Raw genomic sequence first — 23,277 nt, forward strand, 5'->3', positions numbered from 1 at the left:
AGCAACAGTCTACCACTGAATATGAAAACATGTTAGTGTTATAATATTGCCTGTTTCTTGTATATGTCATTTTGCGTGCTTAAAATTTATGAGCTTATCAATCTAGGAATACCAAAAATATATAACTAAAATACAAAATAACTAGAATCTACATTTTACCAAATACATTTGTAAGCGGCTTAATCCAACATTGAAGAGTGACATTTAAAGGTAGTGATACATTCCATTTCACTGTAACAACTGGAGCAGAGATGGCATGGCAAAAACATTGAAACTCAAGACTTGCTACATTTGAGATGCTTAAGTTGTAACATAGACTTTCATTTGTTGTGAAACTAAATATACTTCAAACCTAGAATGATTGTGAATTAAATGGTGCTAAACACAGAGTAGACACGCTTTTGAAAGAGGCCTTCTTATATGTAATGTTGTTTATCATTAGGGTACTCCTTATATTCATGGTCCCTGAAGCCTGCCAATGCAATACCACTTCTCTTTAGCATAATAAAATAAACTTCACCTGAGCAAGAAAGGATACACCCACTGCTTTATTAATGGCTGAATGTCTTTGCCAGAGACATTGGAAATAGATTTCAAAAATCCTGATGTGGAAACCAGCATCTGACTCCACATGTGGGACTGGAACTTCTGAGAGGAGGCAGTGCTGGCCAGACTCAACAACTTGTTGAAAACCTACAAAGACAAAAAAACAATGTATGCATTAGCATTTGATATGCAATCATTAAATGTGTACAATAATATTCATCCAAACAAGCATCTCTCTTAAAAAGAAAACAATTAAAATATTTCCCAACATTTACATATAGAATTGTAGTAATTAATTCAACAATCAGTAGAGGTGCTTTAAGTAGCTCTGAAAACAATTATTTACATAAGATAACAACCTTACTTGGTATACACTATTTCTGTTTGCTACAGTGGTTCAAGACAAAAGTGTTGCAAGGAGGAATGAGAAGGGGAACAGATATAATTCGGGATTTTGACTAATTACAATGGGAACACCCAAGCTAATGGACGGAGTATTTCAATGCCATATGTTACCGCAGGTGTCTTGAAAAGAGGACTTGTCTTAACAAAACCCGCCGTGAGCAGAGAGGCTAAAGTACTAAAGACTGAAAAGAAAGAATAGGCATGCTTTTGGATAGGCATTTCTCCTCTCGTATGTGACAAAAGCTGTAACTTGGTTGGAACTAAATGTAAAGGGCTAATAGATGTAGTGCTAAACTGATTAAGTGTGGAGCTTTTAACCACCTGGCATTTGGCAAACCTTGCAAAATATATGGTACACAAGCACACTTTGCTGAGTCCCCAGAGGCAACAACATATCAAAGTTTTATCTTCTACATGTGTCATGTAATGTAACGTGGTGCACCAGACAATAACAAAAAAAGATACCCCACTTTTACAAATCTTGGAACAGCCCAACAAACTAAAACATATTAACAAGCTTCTACTGTATTTCTACAGGTCTGATCACTGTTGCAGATATGCAAGAAAGTGCCTTGCTGTGTTCATTAACAAAAATATCCACTGCAATACAGAACACTACAAGGTTCAGATGATTAAGTCTTCCGATGTGAGGACTATCTTTACCTTCTCTACAAGGAAACTACTAGATAGAAGCCCATTGTGTTATCCATACTGTCACAAGATTTTAAAAAACTTTCCAATACTGAGATCAGAAAATACTAAGTATGAAATGATTAAAAACAACTGGTGATCGCACTTATGCTCAATAGGCAAAAGAACACATAAGCATTCAACCAAAGAAAAATAGGTTTTGCAGCAGATGAGGAATTTCTGTGATCATATAAATACCATCACAATTTAAAAACATTTACAAACTCAGTGAAACAATCAGCATTCAGATTCCGAGAGTTCAAGCTTGATAAGCTTAAGTAAAGGGTAGAATTGTACATAAAAATTATCACAACAGATATACATGCTTGAAATACTAGGCATGGTTTAGTCACAAATTGGTAAAAACCTTTCCACAAAACATTTCTGGCGAGCAACATCTTATCTACATACTTGTAACATAAATTCCATACTGATCCGGTTTTCAATCAGTCGCATGACAAGATGGGCTTTGCACTGGAACATCTTGTAATACTCCCAGGACAAAGTGTGAGGATGCTTTATAGAAAAGTGTAGATGTGATGAAGGGCTGGAACAGACAAAGTACATAGATAAAAATCAATTAGTGGTCACTTATCTTCTTACATGCGAGAAGAAAATAACATTAAGAAACAAATTACATTCACATAAAGAAATCAATGCAAATGTGTTTAGTTAGACATGGTGATAATTATGGAGGGGGGAAAATGCCACTGTCATATGGACAAACCATAGTACTGCATGAAATGCCATAATATTGAATCGCAATTTTGAAGAATGTGGTTTCAATAAGAATCACCATACTTGTGAAACTCTGGTATATACACCATGAAGTGTAGACAACGCAGGTAAAGTCCAAGGGATTTATGACGTGTTTGGCCGTCTTCCTGTAGGACCGCTGCAGTCCCAGGAAGACCACAAGGCCCGTGGTCAACCCAACTGCCGTATTACGAGTTCAACCCAGGGCGGGCGGTAAGGCACGTATGTTAGGCTCAAACGAGAGCCTAAACAGCATGCTGCCGCCATTACAGTGCCTAAGGTACGTTTGTGCATGGTGTGCCATGTACCATGTCGTGCATGCCACACTGTGAACACATGGCCGTGCACTTTTAAGGGGGGGACATCATGTGCCCACTGCATGCATCCCACCATGGGCAGTTTTGCCTGGGGTTCAGTTTGGGCCCCCTTCCCTGCCTTTCCGCACCGCCACCATTTCAAGCCCATCTCAACAGTGCTACCGCCGCGGGATCCTGGCAGTGGTGGAGATCATGTGGCCACCATCGTAATACAGTGGTTGGATCAGTGGGGTGGACGAGGTCGGACCACCACTTTGAGTAGGCAGTCCCAGAACCGCTGTACTCGTAATAAGGTCCTAAATATGTTTGTCACCACTGACCTACAGCACACAGTCCACAAGTTGGGTTTAACATCATTCTGTTACTAATGACGTGCAGTCTGTGCAAACAGAGTTACACTATTGATAGTGCACCATCAATGATGTACCAACAAGATTTGGTTAAAATGACTGTGTCACTTATTCTTTCATTTAGGACATATATAGTTAATAGCTTAGCATTAACTGCACTACTACAAAATTTGGGACACATTATAATGATGAAGACTTCTACACTCGTTTAATCATATCAGTGGATTCACATCAGCAGCAAAATTAGATTTGCCATCCTTCTGGTTTTGACCAAACAGTTACGGCTGATCTTTTCTAATCAGGGAAAATACAACTCATATACTGTCCTCACAGAATCTCTAAAAAGAAAATTCCAAAACTTCACTATGTGTAACCTTCCAGCTTACAATTAAAATGCATTATCATATTTTTTTCAAATTAATCTACAGAGCCTACACCACAATCTCAAAGTGAGAAAATATTCTAAACTGCTTTAGAAAATGAAATAATATTAAGAGCTAAAATAATTCCCGAAATATCCTCATGAGCTCCAGAGTTGTAACTGGCCTCATCTCCACTGTCCATATACTTCTTTCCAGAGACCGAGGATCTACTTATCCAAACCCTTTCAGTGGCACAAAACTCCCTTTTAGCTGTAATGCAGAGCTGATCCTCAAGAATGCCTGTGAGTTACAACCCTCTCTGACTCTCTTGAGTTTCAAGCTATCAAGGGTATCTGGTAACTTGTATATTCTTGTGATGCTCACTGGTGAGAGTGTGAGGGGTCAGGAGTGCTGTCAGAGGAGGGATATTCTGACGAAGAAAGAGGCAAACAGCCAGGACGCCAGCAGAGAGAACTCACTTTAAGTGGTAGATGGTGGGTAGCTATCTCAGAATATCTGCTTACTATCATCTGCCCTCTGCCTTCTTTGCCTGGCAAAGGAGATAACCAGATGAGCAATGGACACAATAGAACCATTCTAAAAACTTGGCACTGCAGGTCCGAGGGTAACAGAGGACTGAATGGAAAGGTCTCCTTGGGGGAAACAGAAAGGTAGACAGATGCAACTCAGTGGATAGCGGATTCTCTCTGTAGGACACAGCCCTGGATGCCTCCTCAGGATGTCTCTGGAGTGTCAATGAATTGCCCTAAGACGATGAAGATCATGCACACCAGAAGGGGGCCACCTACAAAATACAATCATTGCCCTTGAACAACAGTTGTGCTGCAGTTCGGACGTATGGGTCGCCTGGTGTAGTAGATGAGTAGAAGCTATTGGGAGAACTGGAACCTTTTTAAGGTGAGAGCTTCTCATGGAGACTTTCATGAGAGTTTCTGAAGAGAAGACTGGTGTTCAATGGCACTGGTCCATGCCCTTCTAACATGAACATGTGCACAGTTTTAGCTTGATAACACACTTTGAGTCATTCTTGGTACTCCAAACCTGTTCCCCTGTACTTCTGTGGTATGGCTGCAAGTTAATTGGGTCCCGTGGGACGCAGGTGCCAACTAGAAGAATATATACAAAGGGCTAAGGTTGTCTCCAGACAGACAGGAGGGCCTTCTTTTTCCACCAAACTCCACTCTACCTCCATGAGGTCAATGACCATCTTATAGCTTTGTTTACTTACTTCTCCAACATTTTATTACTATCCCTTTTCCTCATTTCTTTTCACTAGGATACAGTGTGCAGCCACCTCATAGCTAACGTACTAGGTGCTAGTGTAACTTCCCTAACTTCAATCAGACCGCACGCTGAGGTGATTAGAAATCACATCACACCCTCCAACTTCAGAGGATTGACATTTCTGTTTGTCTACAAAATTAACCACATTAAACCATTGCTCACAAGTTCCCATTTTATTTCTAACCCATTGATGGCATGGTTGTGAGCTTTTGTGATAGTGCTGTAGCAGGGATTCTGCACAAGCACAGAACGATGCGCTGAATTACGGGGCCTTAATATATAGGAACTGAGTTACCCTACCACCTTAGTACCCATGAGCCCAGGACCGACTAGCTACAGTGTCTCATTTGCCTTCATACTCACTCAAAGAGGAACAATTGATTAGACATACCAGAACATAACACTCCCGACTCTCTCAGGAATCACGGTTGCGAGACACACCCTTTTGTACAGATCATTGTATTAGTTCACAATAAGATCTGACAGAGACACGAACAAGTTTAAAATATTTATTTTAACTAACGTGCTCTAGTATGCAGTGTATGTGCCACAATCAGCAGAAAAATGCATAACACAAATATGGTCAGCATAGCAAGTAGTCCGTAAATCATAAAAAGAGCAGTCATGATGAATGACAGCGTAGCGTAACCTAACCTCCTTCCCCTTGTATAGAAGCAAAATGATTATGTATTAGTAGATCTCTGGGTGTTATCAGCAGACTCCATACCTCAGTCTATAGATGGCAGATCTACATCATAAGTGCAGTCATGCTCTTCTCCCTGGAAAGGTCCCTCTCCAAGTGTGCATCACCTATCCATGTATTCCAATAAGACCAAAGTATGTGTTACCAAACAACAGCTATATATGAATGTTTTGTCTAGGTGTTAGGGCCTGACCAGAACAGAATAACAAGGGGCATTGTTGTTCGACCTTGTTCACAATGTTCAGACTAAATCCCAGGAACCTGCAAAGCGTGAAAACAAATGTTTGTTCTTATGTGTAAGTTTCAGAATGGCACTTGCAAAATAAACGCATGTAGTATTGTGCGCAAAGCAGCGGCTAGTATGCTGCTTCCTCATGCTAACTTAGGGATGACGACAATGTCCCCGTTGGCAATATGACAGTGCATTTCTCATGTTATTAATCACTGGATGACATTCAAATTGCAAAGAGACTGCACTTATGTAATCACTCATGGTACTTAGAGTAAAAATAAAGCTGAAACAGAAAAAAACAAATACCTTGTCTGGCTAAGTTTTCACTACCTATGTAACTCTAAATTAGCTCAAGTTTTGTAGTGAATCACATGGTTTTTGCATAAACTCAGCAATTCCTGTAAGGTCCACTACTTTGTACCACACTTCAAACCAAAGATCCAAATAAGGTCACAAAGAAGTTTTCAAATAAACTGCAGAACTAAATTCTAATTTAGCAATTAAAAATATTTAAAATGCCTTGAATGTCCTGTGGATCATGTGCGAGATGATTATGATGCAGAATGTGAATGACTATCTGAGGGGAAGTAGGATCTGCTTCTTATGGTTATCCCCACTTTTTGCTAAAGGTAATACTGTTTTTGACTAGTCCGACTGGGATCCTGCTAATAAGGACCCCAGTCTATTGCTTTCTCCATAGACTGTTATTTTATGTACTTAGGTACACTCCAGATTGGATACTGTGGTACCTTTCTCAGTCCCTAGTATATGGTGCCCATGTACCAAGAGCATAGGTACCCCAGAGGCCTCTCCTGGGCTGAAGCATGTATTATGCCACCCATGAGAGGCCATGCAAAATGGAACTACAGGTCTGCCATTGCAGCCTGTGTAAGTTGGTGCATGCACCACTTTCTTAAGATATAGGTTTACTATACCTAAGGGTCACTACAACTAAAACCTATAAATTACCCCTATAGCAGGCCTTAACAATCCTGAAGGCAGGGTACTTGGTTCTAAGTGTGAAGGTGCCAATGAATGAGCTGACACCCCTGCAGCCAACAGAGTCCATTCTCCAGGGTTGTTAGTGAAGCAGCCATTTACGACATATCGAGTGGCATTATACTACCGCGTGATGACCAACGACTGAAACAACCCTATCGTGTTTGCTGTCAAAAGTGTTGGATTCATACCCATACACGGGTAACCTGTGTGGGAGGTACGATTCCACCCTTAGAAGTGAGCTTTGTTGGGTCCCTGGTGTTCCTGGTACCAGCCTTCTAGTCCCGGACAGCACAAAATGGTTGCAGCCGACCAGAGACACATTTCTGCCCGCCTGCTGCTGAGCCAATCTCGAGCAGGGTAAGGCAGAACAATAGGCATTCTGTCACAGGGAGGTGTGACCACCTCCCAGACAGGATTTAGTGTATTAGGGCTCGGTGGGTGCGTTTGCAAATGACTGAAAGTCTGCATGAGGGCCACATTTGGTGTCCCTGTGCATAGTCCAGTTCAAACCAGTCCTGGGAGCCGTTGGCTCCCACTCTGGCGTGAAACTGGACAAAGGACAGGGGAGTATCCTCCCCATTGTCCAGACCCTCCCCTGGGAGGGCGTCCCTGCAATCTGTCCAACCCTCTCACGTGGGTACTTAAGGGCTTAACTGGCTGTAGGATCCTAGATTCTAAGTGGACAAGATTCTGAACCAGAAACCACTGAACTTCGACCGTCTGGACACTCTGGACTTTGTTTGGGCCCGACTTTGTCTCCCTCTCAGTCTGAAGCATTGTCTGTGCCCGTGCACCATATAGGCTTCTTGCAGGACCTGTGGGGCATCAAGGACAACTGAGGATATTTCCCTTGGCGTGAAGGAGTTACTCCACTGCATTCGCAGGCACTGCAACACTGCTGTCCGGTCTGCTAACCCTGAGCTCCTACGGACTCCGAAGGCTTCAGCAACACACGACCTGCCCTCTAACCAAGCTTGAGGTGGAGTTTCCCTTGTGGGGGCTGCAAAACCCAAACCCCTGTGCACCGTGTACATTTGCAGGTGCATATGCTTGTTGCCGTTTCCCGAACAAGTGCATTGGGCATAATTTCCTACAAAGAACTTCGACCTCCTCGCACTGAGTGCTCCGTGGGCTGTTTGGTGAAATCGTTCGAGGTCCTCTCGCAACTTCTATTTCCCTGGCCTGTGAGTCCACTTGCGGGTAAACTTTCTTGAGCTTCCCTGGTTGCTCCAGGCCTGCCCTGACTCCCCTTGCTGTAGTGAATCTCCTGGGCCTAGCTAGTCTGAACCGTAACCATCTTTGACCTTCTACGTGGGCTTGTTGGTGCTCCCGCTGGACACCGACCCCTTAGCAGTCAACATACCCTGATCCCCGCAGCTGCAAAGTCAAGGACTCCCTCAACCAACCTGAGGCATCCTACATCGGTGGGCATTCGTCTACCGGACCCCTCGTCACTCCTGAGTGACCCAGGCTTTTTCCCCCCTGCTTTCAGGTACTCTTCAACCAGAATCCACGTTTGGATTCCAACTGACACTTTTCTTCGTTCCAGCAGCAGCTCTTCTTCCAAGTCCCCCATTGAGTTTAAAGCCGGTTTCCGACGCCACTTCAGACCTATGCACCTGGCTTCTCTGGGATAGGTAACTCAGGCACTTTGGTATTCACAGGTGTGGTGGCTCTCCAACCTTCTGTCATCCACAGGGTTTCTTCGAAGTCCACTGGGAAGGGTCCTTAAACTCTAAAACTACAATCGCATCTTTGTCATAGAATTGTACAGAGCACGCGGTAGTGTTCCTACACTGCACCCGTCCTCCGTGGGGTCCCTATTTACTCAAGTCAAAAAATAATTCCCTTTGGGCGAATTACCATAGACACATAGGTTCTTACAGACAAACAAATAGACTTACCAATATCAAATAGTAACAAGGAAGCAATGAAAATAGTTAAAAAATCAATACAAGCGAAAACACTATAATAAAAGTAAATCTTTGGACAATTTATTAACATACATTATATTTTGTTAAAAATTGGGAAACACATACAGGACGAAACAATAATAAATAGATTCAACATTCCAATAAAAAGGAGCTACGGGAAAAGGACTAAATTCAAACAAAACGGTTATTTTGAATTTTCCTTAACTTCTTATTCCAGTTTCGCTCCTTGAGCATCGACGCGTTTCGGCGGTATAATTAATATATGACCGCCTTCATCAGGGCAATTGTAATAATGTTTCCCAATGATTCTCGGACAAAAAGCATCACTCAATGTATGATAAGGGGTGTTCTTCCTCCTTCTCACTTGCAGGAGATATTCGTCCAGCGAACTATCTTCTCAACGTATACACACACAATATTCAAAAAGTTAGGAATTGTATAGACCCAACACGCGGTAAACTTGTGGTCATAGGCATACACAGGATGTCGATTCACAGATAAATTAAAAACGTTATGCGGTCCCAGGATACCGGAATCACCAATTACACGAGGTTCTAATCTCCGTGCCTTTCCTTTTGGCTGATGATAAAAAGCGTCCCGCGTGATACACTATGGTCCTCGTAGCGGCAAGCTCAAGGAGCGAAACTGGAATAAGAAATTAAGGAAAATTCAAAATAACCGTTTTGTTTGAATTTAGTCCTTTTCCCGTAGCTCCTTTTTATTGGAATGTTGAATCTATTTATTATTGTTTCGTCCTGTATGTGTTTCCCAATTTTTAACAAAATATAATGTATGTTAATAAATTGTCCAAAGATTTACTTTTATTATAGTGTTTTCACTTGTATTGATTTTTTAACTATTTTCATTGCTTCCTTGTTACTATTTGATGTTGGTAAGTCTATTTGTTTGTCTGTAAGAACCTATGTGTCTATGGTAATTCGCCCAAAGGGAATTATTTTTTGACTTGTGTCAATTGTGAAACCCTATCCCTTTGGTCTTGGGGTCCATCTCTCTTTTACTAGAGGTCCCTACTTACTCACCTTGGGTGGTTCCTTGGGGTCCCAGCGATTCTACGACACCTAGACACTTTCTTGACTCGAGATGTGGTTCTTATAATGCTATTTTAGTATATGGTTTGGTCCCACCCTGGGGCCCACTGTGTATTAGTGCTGTTTACTTTCATTTCTGTGTTTTAGTATTGTTTGCTTTGTGATTATCTCCATGTAGGAGATACTGTGTCGTACTAGATAGTGCTCTATTAATAAATACATGTTTTATATAACTACTGTGTGGTTCTCCTTTCATTTAACCAATACTATAGGTTGCCTTCTGGTAAAACAAGCTGCTTAATATTCCTTCAAGACTAAGCCTGAAGGCTGCTCTCCACAGCTTCTACTTGGATAGCTTTCTTTGACCTCTTAAATCACCATAAGGGTTGTTTGGAATGGTGCAAGGAGCCCACTTTAATTAGTTGACAGCATATACCAGGCCAACTTCTCACACTATCCGTCCAAACTAGAAATGCGAGAATGAAGGTGACTTATCAGAGCATCTACCAATATGCCAATGGTAAAGTCGAAACAGCTCCAGAATCTAATGGTCAAGAATGCTCAAAGTAAGCATGTAGCAATATTATTTCAAGCACAAAACAAATCTGGCTTGGCAGAAGGAACCATCAATCACAAACCCCTACATTGAACTTTATTGGATGAGCGAAAAAAGAAAAATCAGGTGATTCTGTAAACAAGTAGCAAAACTGAAATGGTACTTTAAAATAAAAGCAATGTGTCATGGTTGGCAAAAACCCACTACAAAACATTGCACAAAGGACATCAACCATACTATGAAATGATACATCTAGTATAACGGGGTGACACAGTGCCCCTCAGAACCTGGATGTACAGGAATGTGGAGAAATGTGGGTCTGTCGGGTACCCGACAGAACCAACTTTCTCCACACACTATGAAATGAAGCATGTCTAGGGCATTTGTCAAGATAGAAGGAACTATCAAATGAACAAAGCAGAGAAAAGTCTTTAAGGATAATCTGCTCCTTCTGCAAGAAAGCTGAATGTAGGAAATATCAATAGAGTGTGGAAACGTAATGTGAGGAGTGCTAGAGATCTGAACCACAGAAAGGAAAACACAAAGGATCCTGTCTAAGATTCAAAGACTTCGCGCCTGATTACGGTCTAGGCGGATGGGATACATCACAAACATGACGGACATCCCGTCCACCGTTTTACAAGATCCATATGATATAATGAAACTTGTAATACGGCGGACAGGATAACCGTCACGTTTGTGACGGAGTATCCCATCCGCCAAGATCGTAATCGGTCCAAAGTGTTACTCAGAAAATGGCAACATCAACAACAGTGAGGAAAGTAGTAGGCAAATTACATTCGATCAGGTCTTTAATTTGACAGAAAGAAGTCTTTTGCAATAAAAGAATCGGGAAAATCGGAAGTTCATAAGGCCTTACATAAATGCCAATCAAAAAGATAAGAAAAAGTTAAGGTTTACTAACAGCACAAATGATTATGGTAACCAAAACTCATTCAGTGGCAGAAATCGGAAACTCATGAGGCCTTACATAAATGGCAATCAAAAAGATAAGAAAAAGTTAAGGTTTACTAACAGCACAAATGATTATGGTAACCAAAACTCATTCAGTGGCAGAAATCGGAAGCTCATGAGGCCTTACATAAATGGCAATCAAAAAGATAAGAAAAAGTTAAGGTTTACTAACAGCACAAATGATTATGGTAACCAAAACGCATTCTGTGGCAGACCTATACACCAGCCAACAATTTAAAAATGTCACTGACTTGTGAGCTGAAGTGCTGTTAGTTTTTCTATTTTTGCAATCAAGGGGACAATGCTATAACTGGACAAACGCAGCACGTCCATGGAAAGCCCTACATACAGCACAGCTATTTAACAGTTGGTCAGGTGTTGTCACCTTCTGCTGCCACCCTCTGCCCTTTCATTCTACTCCCTCATCCGCAAACCTTGTTGTCATCATTTACCTTTGAGTTTTTTTCAGGCAAGTAATGTGTCCTAAGCTTCAGAAAGCCTACTATAGCACAGCTTGGAGAAAATGTGAACAAAAGATGAACACTAAAAGGTATTCCTCCTACTTGAGTCCTCACTGTTATGCTATTAATAATATGAACCTCACTAAGTGAATCCCATCACGGTGGGGAAGCAACAGCTTGTGTAATTAAAGGTTTCGCATTGGTGTGCCTCTTAATATATAAATTATAATACTCATTTGCACACGATACGAGATTACCGCAGCACGTTCAGCGCGATAGCCAAAGCGTGATTGTGCATTTAAGGCTGCTAATTCTTAGTGGGGCATTGTGTGCATTTTAATATTGTTATTAATCAAAGATACTTATTTTTAACAAAAATACTGTGTACCTTTGCACCCCCTACCTTTTCTGCTGCACAGTCACTTTCTTCTCACGCTCCCTTGATGTGCTTGTGTACTCGTCTGTGATCGAGTCACGGAGCGACGCCATCTTGGGTAGTGTTCTAGTCGATAATTTGCACTCCCTCTATTTAATGGAGGAGGTGCAAGCGCGCGGTTAGATATGAGATTACCGAAGCGCGTACAGCAAGATAGCCAAAGTGCGATTGTGCATTTAAGGCTGCTAATTCTTAGTGGGGCATTATGTGTATTTTGATATTGTTATTAATCAAAGATACTGCTTTTTAACAAAAATACTGTGTACCTTGCACACCCTACCTTTACTGCCACACTTAGTCACTTTCTTCTCACGCTCCCTTGATGTGCTGGTGTACTCGTCTGTGACAGCGAGTCACCGGAGCGACGCCATCTTGGGTAACGTTCTTGGCGATAATTTGCACTCTCCCTATTTAATGGAGGTGGTGCAAGCGTGCAGCGCGTGCGTGCAGCGGGCAAGCCGACAGCGTGCCGAAGGCGCGCCAAAGGCAAGCCTGTCTGCGCCCGTCCGCGCCCCTGACACGCACAGCGCCAGATATGCTGTCCCAATTGCTCCTCGCTTGGTCTATTCTAGAGACGAGCTTGCCCGGCTCGATACTCGGAGAGATGGGACCATGAGTAATGAAAGTGTCACTGGGTCAGGTAAGTATCCCCTTAAGAAAGCAATTTCAGGGACTCTTAATTGTGGATTGATTAATGCCAGCTCTTTGAGCAAACATCACTTGGAGATCTCTATTCTATTGTATGATCACGACCTCGATGTCCTGTTTCTTACTGAAACTTGGACACTAGCAGATAGCGAAGTGGAGCTTGGTTTAGCTTGCCCTCCAGGTTATAAAATCTGCCATAAGCCCAGGATGGATGGAAGAGGAGGAGTAGGTTATATATACAAAGACATTTGGAATACCACCCCACTTTGTGTAGAGGAGATCCCGGGTATTGAATCGCTGGGGTTCTCATTCAAAGGTACTAGGGGTGTTCTGTGTACAGGCCTACATTGTTATAGACCACCAGGGTGTGCTGTCCATGTCTATCAAGAACTGATCGATGCTATATATAACTTATCATATTCTCACTCTAAGCTATTGATCCTCAGAGACTTTAATCTCTGGGAGAATGGCACCCTTGACACCGTTTTTAAAGAACTTTGCCAGGCCTGTAAGAATGTCAATTTACAACAGCTGGTACTACATCCTACCCACCAGAAGGGCCATGTGCTCGACCTTATCTTTGCTGATGAAAACAATATAGTCGTAAAGGAAATACTTCCACAATGCTGGACAGACCATTTCCTGGTCTCTTTAGCCTTGAAAGTTGATAATCTTCAACAATACAATGCTTACACGTCAGCTACTCGTACTAGTAGGGAATGATCCAAAATATCAAAACTAACAGACCTTCCCTGGCTTGTTGACGACCGTTATGTCATGCATGATTCGGTGGAAGTGAACTACCTGAATCTATGCCATCAAATCACTAATTCGTTGGAACAGTTAGCGCCTTTGAGGAAAGCTAAAAGTTGCAAAAAACCTTCTGCTCCCTGGTACAACGAAGAGCTGAGGTTGATGAAGACTAGTTGTAAACAAGCAGAAAGGGAATGGAGGAGGAACAACTTTCAGATAAAGTAGCCTTAAAAAATCTGCTTCACACTTACAAGGAGTCGATAGGCAAGGTCAAGGCCAAATACCTTGAGGAGACTATTCTACCCTCGGCTAACAAATCTCAAACTCCTTTTCAGATTTCAGGAAACTGGATTCAGATCTGCTGAATCCAGTTTCCTTGTTTAGCCACGCTGTAGATTGACTACAGTGGGTGGGCGTGCTTTCTCACGCACTTTGCCAGCTATGTGGAACAAATTGCCGCTGGAACTTCGGAATGAGACCAATTTAATGTCCTTCCGTAAGAAATTAAAACCGGTGCTTTTCAAGCAAGCGTGGGGCGGCCTTTAATTGTAACCAGAAGTCTCCTTTGTATTGCCTAGCGGACCCTGACAAAGCGCTTAGAGACCTCTGGGTTATATTGCGCTATATAAATCTAATAAATAAATAAATAAATTAGCGTAGTAAGAGGCCTGTCTAATCCAGAATGTGTCAAGCCTAACATCCCGGCATCACAAGAATTATGTGATGACTTGGCAATATTCTTCGAGGAGAAAATTAGTAAAATTTTAACTGGTCTTAAATCCATGATGATACGCACCAGCACACTGGCAATAATACTTGAATAAATTGTGGCATAATTGAGAGGGAAAACGCAACAGTTCTGGACCATTTCCAGGTTCTCTCACAAGAGGAATTCAATGCAATTGCTGCTGGTATTTCCTCAGGCTCCCCTACGGACCCACTCCCTCACAAGTTTTGGAAACTTTTTGGTGGTGAGCTTTTCCCGCATCTATACCATATTTGCTGCCAATCCTTAAGTAACGCTGTAGTTCCGGACTGCTGGAAAAAGGCAGTTGTTTCCCCACTGCTAAAAAAGGCTTCCCTGGATCCCCAGTGTCCCACTAACTACAGACCAATCTCCTTGCTACCCTATCCAATTAAGAATTCTGGAGAGGGTAGTGACTAAATCTCTTTCAAAAAACTTCGAGGACAATGAGCTGTTGGACGAAGCCCAATTTGGGTTTTGGCCTGCACACGGGACCGAGACTGCCCTGGTAGCAGTCTTGGATGACCTGAGAATGCGGGCTGACAGTGGTCAAGCAGCCTTTCTAGTGCTGCTTGACATATCAGCCGCGTTCGATACGGTTAATCCCCGGATCCTGATTAAGAGGTTGGAGGAACTGGGTGTTGTTGGCAGGGCAAGGGCCTGGTTGCACTCTTATCTTTCCAATAGACAGCAAGCAGTGACGTTATCTCCGTTTATTTCCCAGTACAGAGATGTTAAACAGGGGGTCCCTCAGGGCTCGGCCATCTGCCCAATCTTGTTCAATCTATATCTTCTCCCTCTTATTGTTTTAATAAAATCATTTGGCATTGATGTCGTCAACTATGAAAATGACACTCAGCTCATCTTTGCGGTTGAGAGCAATAATGCAGTCTCTCTGGAAAAATTCTACAATTGCCTGCACAGAACAGCAGACTGGTTGAAAGAGAATCCTCTACAATTTAATGGGGAAAAAACTGAAGTCCTGTGCTGTACTGCAGGTAAAATTCATCGTCCCCTTCCAGCAGACTTTTGGCCAGATCTGGCTAACAACTCTTCTGTGCCCGCTAACACAGTGCGCAATTTGGGAGTGCTGCTGGACAGCAACTTACAGCTGGTTTCTCAGGTGAACAAAACGGTGAGCACCTGTCTATCTCTGCTTAGAGGTCTTCGGAAGATTCTCCCGGTTTTACCCACCCTTGTTAGACCTCAAGTGGTACAGAGTATTGTTCTGAGCAGAATTGTCAAATGCACTCCTTCTGGGTGCTCCAGCCTCGCTAATAAAGAAGTTACAAAGAATACAGATCATGGCGGCCAAATTGGCACTGAACTGGCCACGAGGAGCTTCAGCCTCCTTGGCCTTAAAGGACCTTCATTGGCTGCCTATTGTGCAAAGAGTTCATTTTAAGGCACTCTGTATTTTCTACAGGGCAGTACAAAAAATTGGGCCTAAAGTCCTACTTAGGAAATTTGTATGGTACTCCACTGCTAGATCCCTGCGCTCTTCTTCTGCTAACCTGGTCTGCGTTCCCCATGTTAAAAAAGTTCGAACGGGTGGCAGATATTTCAGCTTCACGACATCCAGACTTTGGAATACACTACCCCTGGAGCTCAGACAACTGAACACCTTGTCATGTTTTAAGAAGGAACTGAAAACTAGACTGTTCCCTAGAGATTAGATCTTTGCTTATCTCAGTTCTGTTATTCGCTGGTTGGTAGTCTAAGCGCCAGGATACCTTTGGGGTGACAGCTGCGCTATACAAGTGCACGTTACATTACATTAAATTACCTATAGAAGCAGAATTGCAAGAACCTGTCCAAACACCCTAGAAACAAACCTACAATAGTGCATCGTACTTTTCCTCCACCTTCCCATGACCACAGCCTCTCTCTGATTTAATGCACACAATCAAACATGGAATCTTCATTTGGGACACAGACAAGCCATACAACTTATATTCAGAAAAAAGTATCTCTGCACACAGAGGAGAAAAATCTGCTCATCAAGAAAGTCTATTTATGAAAAAAATGTATCTTTCTTTGAAGATCTGTCTAAATTAGGAATGTGTGCTGGAGCACTTTGGCACAGACTTCATTCTACAGTAAGAGCAAAGTATACCTCTTGAGCTTAGTCGCTGGCCGACCTTCCCTACTTTACAGGTCATGGTTAATGTTCCTGAAGCCAAATTCCGTCTGTACTTATGAAGCAAGTACTTAGTGAAACAGCAATTTAAAATCTACTACCAATGACGCACCATTTCAGGAGAAAATCCAAGAAAAATGTGAAGTTGGCAACGACCATCAAACGAAAAACTGCTTGGTTTCAGGAACAGTCAGTAATAAAGATTTGCTAAGCCAAAAGCAACAAGAAGTAAAATAGTTTATGGCCAAATTCCAGGTATAAAAATGTTACTGCTACCCTATTACAGTTTGCACTACTACTACACAATATATAAGGCTACATAGCCTTGACAAGTCGAAATAGTACTTATACACTGAGACATGCCAAGGTGTGCCTGCTGACAATCTTAATTTATAAATCATAAAATATGCCAACTATTTCACAAAATAGCATGGCAGCATAATGTTACAAGTTTCACCAACTATACACAACAATACAGAAATTGTGTGCAACTTATTGGATTTATAGAGCACTTTTCCACTTTAAAAGGTATGGGGGTAACATAGGCAGTGGTGGCAGATGAGCAAGGAATATGCCAAAAGATCAGAAGCAGAACTTGGAAATCAGAAGTGAGGAGAAAGGCTAAAACAGTGTTATGAAGCAGACTAACAGGTAGTTGAACAGCTTCTTGGGGAGAGTGATCAGGTCAGCCCGTGACAAAGCAGAAAAGAGGTAATTTTATAGGCTTCCATGGACGTACAGTAAAATGGGTTACATTTGCATGTTAGAAGTAAGGGATTTCTAGATGAAGACAAAGATTGTTTGGTTTTAGGGCTGAGAGACAAAGGAGCAGTTGCTTTTCAAGCTCTTTAACAAATGTAAACGGTAGGCTCTGACTGACTGTGTTCTTTAAGAACTGGCATGATTGGGCAAATGTCCCATCTCTGTAGGATGTCTGGAAATAAAGGTAATAATAGCAGCTAAGGGAATAGAGAATGATGGTACATTTAACAGTGCACAATGTGGAGTCAAATGCAAAAGATAACTAAAGTCTGGATCGCGGTTTGAAATACGACAGACAGAACAGCTAATCTTTGTTCGTGGGCGATTGGAGGTTGCACTTTTCCGATGTTACAGTACGTTTATGTGTGCATGAATGGTTAGATACAAGCACAGAATAATGTTCAGTGATTCCACATGTGGAACAAGTAATAAAGTGCAGTCCGTTCTGATGGTGTTAGCAAGATATGATAGCTTGAACATGTTCGTGTTTTTCGGTGAACATAGAAATCATTAGTTTTTTTCTGGGTTTTTGGCATAAGGAAATCACTTGACAAAAAGAGCAGCTTTCTCCAGGAGGGATGAGAAGAGGTGTATAATTCCAATGGATGATGTGACAGTGAAATATCATTAAATTGTGGTGAACAGGGGCTGCCTGTCTCATACATAAATATTCTCAAATACTCCATGCATGTATTCAACTGAATGAAGCTAACAAGGAGCCATGAATGGTTCTGCAATTATTTTTTACAGGCTCTATGTTTGTGGTATCAGTTCAGACCAATTACCATCTACTACGTAGATAAACTGGTAAATAATTAAGGACCTTGCACCAAAAGTTCATATCTAGTGTCCAGTTCAATCACCCTAGTCAACTGAGGCATGAGCTACCTCTCTCGAATAAGCAGAATGGACTATTATATTGTGAGTAGCAGGGTTATCACTGAAGACTGGAAGTCAAATTGGTAGTGAGAGAGGAGTTTCTATTCTTCAATGTACATGGCAGACTGGATTAAGACTGATTGTTGGAAAGATGGTGGTGGCGTGGTGGAAGTTATTGAAGATTTTGGGATGCAGCTGGGGCTTCTTGAGGAATTCAATTACTTGGGTCATTTTGAGAGCATACGCAAAGCTGCCTTGAACTGGTGAAGAATTTATGATAAAGCACCAAGTGGTGCTGGAAAGGGTTACTTCTGATTTTATGGTCTTGTCTGGAAAGTGATCTACAAAGTTATTTGTGGATGTACAGTTATGGCATATTTTGGTTAGTTATAGATGAGTATAGGGGGAAACTCTGAATAGTGAATACTGGTTTGAGTTGCAGGTCATCAACTTTGGGGCTGGTTCATAACTGATTTTGGCTCAAAATACTTAGTATTTGTTAATTCAAGAGATTTGTAAAATGCTCAACACAGCCTTGAGGCTAGTACAAGTGAAAGAGAAAGTGTCCAGAGTGGTGTAGGTAGAGCCCGACCGAAGGTGAAGTCAAGCACCCTTATTTAGTATTACTCCAATGCCGCTGTTGTTGAATTAGAAGATGGCAACAATTGTGAAACAAAGCAGAGCCGAGGGTATACCACAGCATCATAACACACACACAACTCTTTTCTCCACTACAAAAGCCCATAAATGCTCAAAATACTAAAGAAACAAGATCACTAGGCAACTTCTTTTTATTCTTTCGGTTGAAGGGGACACCATTTTCTTCTTCAGGTTTTCAAAAGAAGATTCCAGGCTATCAGAGTTTTAGAGATAACCCTTTTGGAGGCAGGAGTTTTGAGCAGATCTAATTTCAGCTGTGTTTCTGTTCAGGCACAACGAATATACATTTTCACCTGCCCACCATTGGCTTCAATAGCTGAAATTGATATTTGGCTCAAGTTCTTTTCTCTGGTGGTCATCCACCATTAGTTGAATATTAGCCATTTATGTAAATATACTCCTAAAATGCCCTGGAAGACTAGTCTATTCAGTTGAGGTTTATAAGCAAACAAGTTTTACGTCATGGTCTGGTGTATTTCTTTTGCTCTTTTTGGCGTTTTTGTTCAAACACAGATATGGATACTGAATAAGAATATCCTAGAGGTCTTGCGTAGTAATGGGAAATATTTTCAAAATGTAATGGAAAACTCTAAGCATCTTAAAGCCAAAATCAATGTGAGAAGCTGAAAAACAATGAATACATATGCTACTCTAATGTCCATTGTTCCGTTTGTAAGGTCATAGGATAATGTTTTGAATTTTAGGCCTCATGTGAGTTGGCTGTGGGTCAGTCCCTTTCAACCATTGACTTGTTTTGCGAAGGCACTTTCAGCACTTCTTAACTGAATTTTCCTTCAAATTTTGGGTAATTCCGTAGCATTTCACAGATTTACACTTTGCACTGCTAATGAGCAGATTCTCCAGGACCACATTTGTTGTTATTCTCTGTTATGCATGTGCTGTGCTCCATCACCAAGTCTGCAGCCTCCTTAACATGGCCCAGAGAAATTCACAGATGTTCCTTTAATCCTAATTTCAGCCCGTGACCTGACGGTACTGGTCACTGACCATCCCTCATCTCCAGTTTCCACCCCCATTTATCACTCTGCGTTACCACCTCACACTTCCTAGGTGCAAAACGATAGGTTAGTACAGGAGAGAACAATTTTGCAGTTCATCATTATAATGTTGTCTGTTAAAAAATAAAAACATCTTTTGCATTTTATTTGCATCTACATGAAAACTGTTGATAAACCATTACATTATTTGACAGGATTATTAAATAACATCAAACAAAGCAAACGCAAGCATGGGCACTTCTGAAGTCGTCATGGTCGATTTTATTATTTAATTTACATCTTTAAAATGTTGTCCTTTCCAGGCTTCAATTATGCCAAATTATGGACACATTTTGTGGGAGGACTTGGCTGCCAAGTGGCTAATCGTGGGGTAGTGGGGCTAGTGATAACACAGGTTACCACTGAAGAAAAAAATGGGGTCATGGTAGAAAATGTTCTCCATGGATTTGGAAAACTTTGAATATTATTTTCTTTCTTTAACTTGCATTGCCATTCTACTGTGTGTTTTATACAAATACAAATTCATTTGACAAAAGCAGCAAATAAATTGTGTTACTTAAAGGTTTGCAATGAAAAGCAAGTATACACTGTATACAAGGAAAGAATGAAACATTTATTGACCAAAATAGGAATGCATGAAAGGGAAAGACCCGCAGCGGCTCTTTCGCTAAGGAGGAGGAGTGTCTCCCCACTGCTCTCTGAGCAGTGCAAAAGGAAAAATAAAATGATGAAATGACAACCTTATTATCATTTTATTTTTAGTAAGGAGCCAGGTTAGTGCTGGGCTTGGCTGTTGTCAGAAGGAGGAGGACTGGTTAGTACACCATAAGTGCACATGGCGGTTTGACCAGCCATCTTGGTCCGGCCAAACTCACATACGCACTTAGCTTTTCTCCTACTAGCTGTGTTGCACAGTTGGGTATATATCAGTCCTAGACACTGTCTGAGCGGCAAACCATGTCGCTCAGACCAATCACAACGCTGCTGTCACGCTGATGACAGCAGCGTCGTGATTGGCTTTGGAGAGTCTGGGAGCCTGTGTGCTGCGGGGAGTCAGAAACAGAGGGAGGGAGGAGGAGAGGCAGCGGACAGCAGGTAAGTCGTCTTTTTTTTTTTTAATTCCTTTTTATCCATCCACCACTACTGTTCCCTAGCAGCCACCACTGGGAAAGACTGAATGAGGAAGTAAAAGGTAAGAAAGGGCATGCACAAGTCTCTTTTTTACCAGGCTCTTAATTCTTTTTTTATACACCATCGTTAGTACCATACCATTCAGTTAAGCAGTAAGACAATATGGGGCAGAGGAAGTGTTTGAAATTTTGACTGAACATGACACTTTTTATAGGATTAACACGTCATGTTGTGTAACTTTTCAATGAATGACAAATGAGAGACCTCATTGTAAACGTGCAAGACTGGAGAAATTTCACATGGAATACATCTTTTATTGGATATTGTCATAAATTGGGAGAACATATTGGATAGGACTCTCAGGATGTCAAGAAACACCACATTTAGGCCGATCAGCTTCTACATGCTACACCGGGTATACCTCACTCCAAGTCGAATTAACTGCTACTTCCACAGAGAAGATGCGGGATGCCAGAGATGTGGAAAGGTGGGAGCGTACCTCCTACATATGAAATGGAGTTGTCAGGATCTAACTCATTATTGGCAGGCAGTGATAAATGAAACAGTCCAAATCATCGATCGAGTGGTCCAGAGTACTCCGGCACACTGCCTCCTTAAGTTATTCACCTACACAGCTAAAACAAAGGTCACCGACAAATTTCAGGACTTGGCCTTCATCCTAGCCTAGCACGCAATTATTAGCCAGTGAAAGGCACAGAGCGGCCCAAGAATAGCTGGATGGAAGCGGGAATTGGAGAAGTGGGAGGGCTGCGAGGGCAGGATCCTGCTTAGGAATGCACGAAGGGGACTGGGAAAACTTGGGAGGGCCAGGGCAAGCGAGGCACTGGCAGAGAGTTTGAGACACGCCAACCAGGGTTGAGGAATCACTACACCAGGAACACAGTCCAGATAGGGAAGTCCAATATGACACAGTCCAGAAAGGGCCTTAAATCAGGCACCACCAGCTGAGGAAGTCTAAGATAAACCCGGGAGTCCAGAGGAGGCTCAAAGACGAAGATCAGTACTAGGAGAGACAGGCATCCACACAATAGCAATAACAGATAAAGGGCGCCACATACAAACGTAGACAATCACTAATGGCGACCTGAAGTGGGGACATGAGATGGAGGGGGGGAGTTGTTGGGGAAAATTGCCACAGTAGCAGTTGTGAGTTATACAGATTATGTACAAAATAAAAATGTAAATGAGAATGCAAGCGAGTGCCGAGAAGCCAGCGCGAAAATGGTATGTAACGGGCTAAATCTACGCATCATTAGATACGGTCATTTCTCTGGCAGTAATGTTCATGAGTCTTTCTAGAGAAAGGCAGTCAGCTAATGGCGTCAAGTGGGTCAGCACTGCCGTTCCCTGATGCTATGCCTTGTTTTAATGCAGACCGTTCAAATAGAAACCCACTGAGAAGGAAGTGACAATTTTGACCATATCCATAGGTTTCCTGGATCTGGCGAATCTGCTTTGGAGGCTTGAGGGAGCGGTTGGGAATTCTTCCAGTTTGTGCCCACGCATATTTGATAACTCTACCACGGTTGCCTCAGGCATTGAATTGCACACCGGAACAATCTAGGAAGGAAAGAGCCCTCAGCCTTAATCCTCTCCCTTTCTGTCAACTGTGTCTGGGAAATCATGGTAATTTTTGAAGGACAAGGGGGTTTAGGGGGTTAGGAAGGGTACTTAACATACACCACCACTTCCCCTTAGATGTGAAGCCAATGGTATGAAAACGATGTGTGAATGTATTTTTTAATGTGGTATTTATAGAGCGAAAACCTTGGAGGAAGGAAGCAAAATGCTGCACATGGTCCAAGGCAAAGCCACTGCTAATGACTGCCTTAGGGGTAGCTGGTTTCTTAGAGCCAAAGTGAATGCTAAATTTCCTAGCTAATGTGCAGGAAAGTTTCAATTCTATTAAGGAGGCGGAGGCGAGGATTATCGCAGCTGGAGTAAATAAAGCAAGAAAGAATAAGCCTAATCAGAAGCCTCCGCCCCTGACATAGAATTGTTACTGCATCATGGTGTAGTGTTTTTTATAGAGGTGTGTCTTCTGTAGTATCCTAAAAGGAAGCAGGTTTGGGGCAGTCCTGGTGGATACAGGTATGTTGTCCGAGATCTAGAGTGCATATGTGAAAAGGGCCTGTTGCTTTTTTTGTTTATATACTTCTTTGTCACCAGTCTATTTTTGTTCTGGCTGTGCTGAGAGCTACGAGATATGATGAGCCTGTCATCCAGATAGGCAAGTGATAGTTTTTCGATGATGCAACTGACTTTGAAGATAATGCAGGCTGACAAGGGCAGGGAGTTGAGTTCCATCAGGGTGTGACTGATGCGTCATTTTAAACAGTAGACCTAGCCATTTTTCAAAATGTACTGCTGTATTTCGCAGTTATTTATGGGTTTTGTTGAGAAAGGGACTCAAAGCGTCTGAATCCTAGTGATTTTGGCA

The 23,277-nt window shown here is 42.1% G+C and overlaps 1 protein-coding gene across 2 annotated transcripts in view; it reads right to left on the reverse strand.

Annotated features, from left to right (window-relative positions):
* Nucleotides 1–23,277, reverse strand: part of TAF2 (TATA-box binding protein associated factor 2) — a 765,870-nt gene that overhangs the window by 499,596 nt on the left and 242,997 nt on the right. For both annotated transcript variants that reach the window (XM_086966160.1, XM_086966159.1), the window contains exons 11-12: nt 2,053–2,188; nt 539–693 (exon numbers count right to left, since the gene is read on the reverse strand). In XM_086966160.1, the coding sequence (XP_086822286.1) occupies nt 539–693; nt 2,053–2,188 (291 nt within the window). The remainder of the gene's footprint in view (nt 1–538; nt 694–2,052; nt 2,189–23,277) is intronic.

This window comes from Lissotriton vulgaris, chromosome 4_1, assembly GCF_964263255.1.
Source record: "Lissotriton vulgaris chromosome 4_1, aLisVul1.2, whole genome shotgun sequence".
NCBI classification, from domain to species: domain Eukaryota; kingdom Metazoa; phylum Chordata; class Amphibia; order Caudata; family Salamandridae; genus Lissotriton; species Lissotriton vulgaris.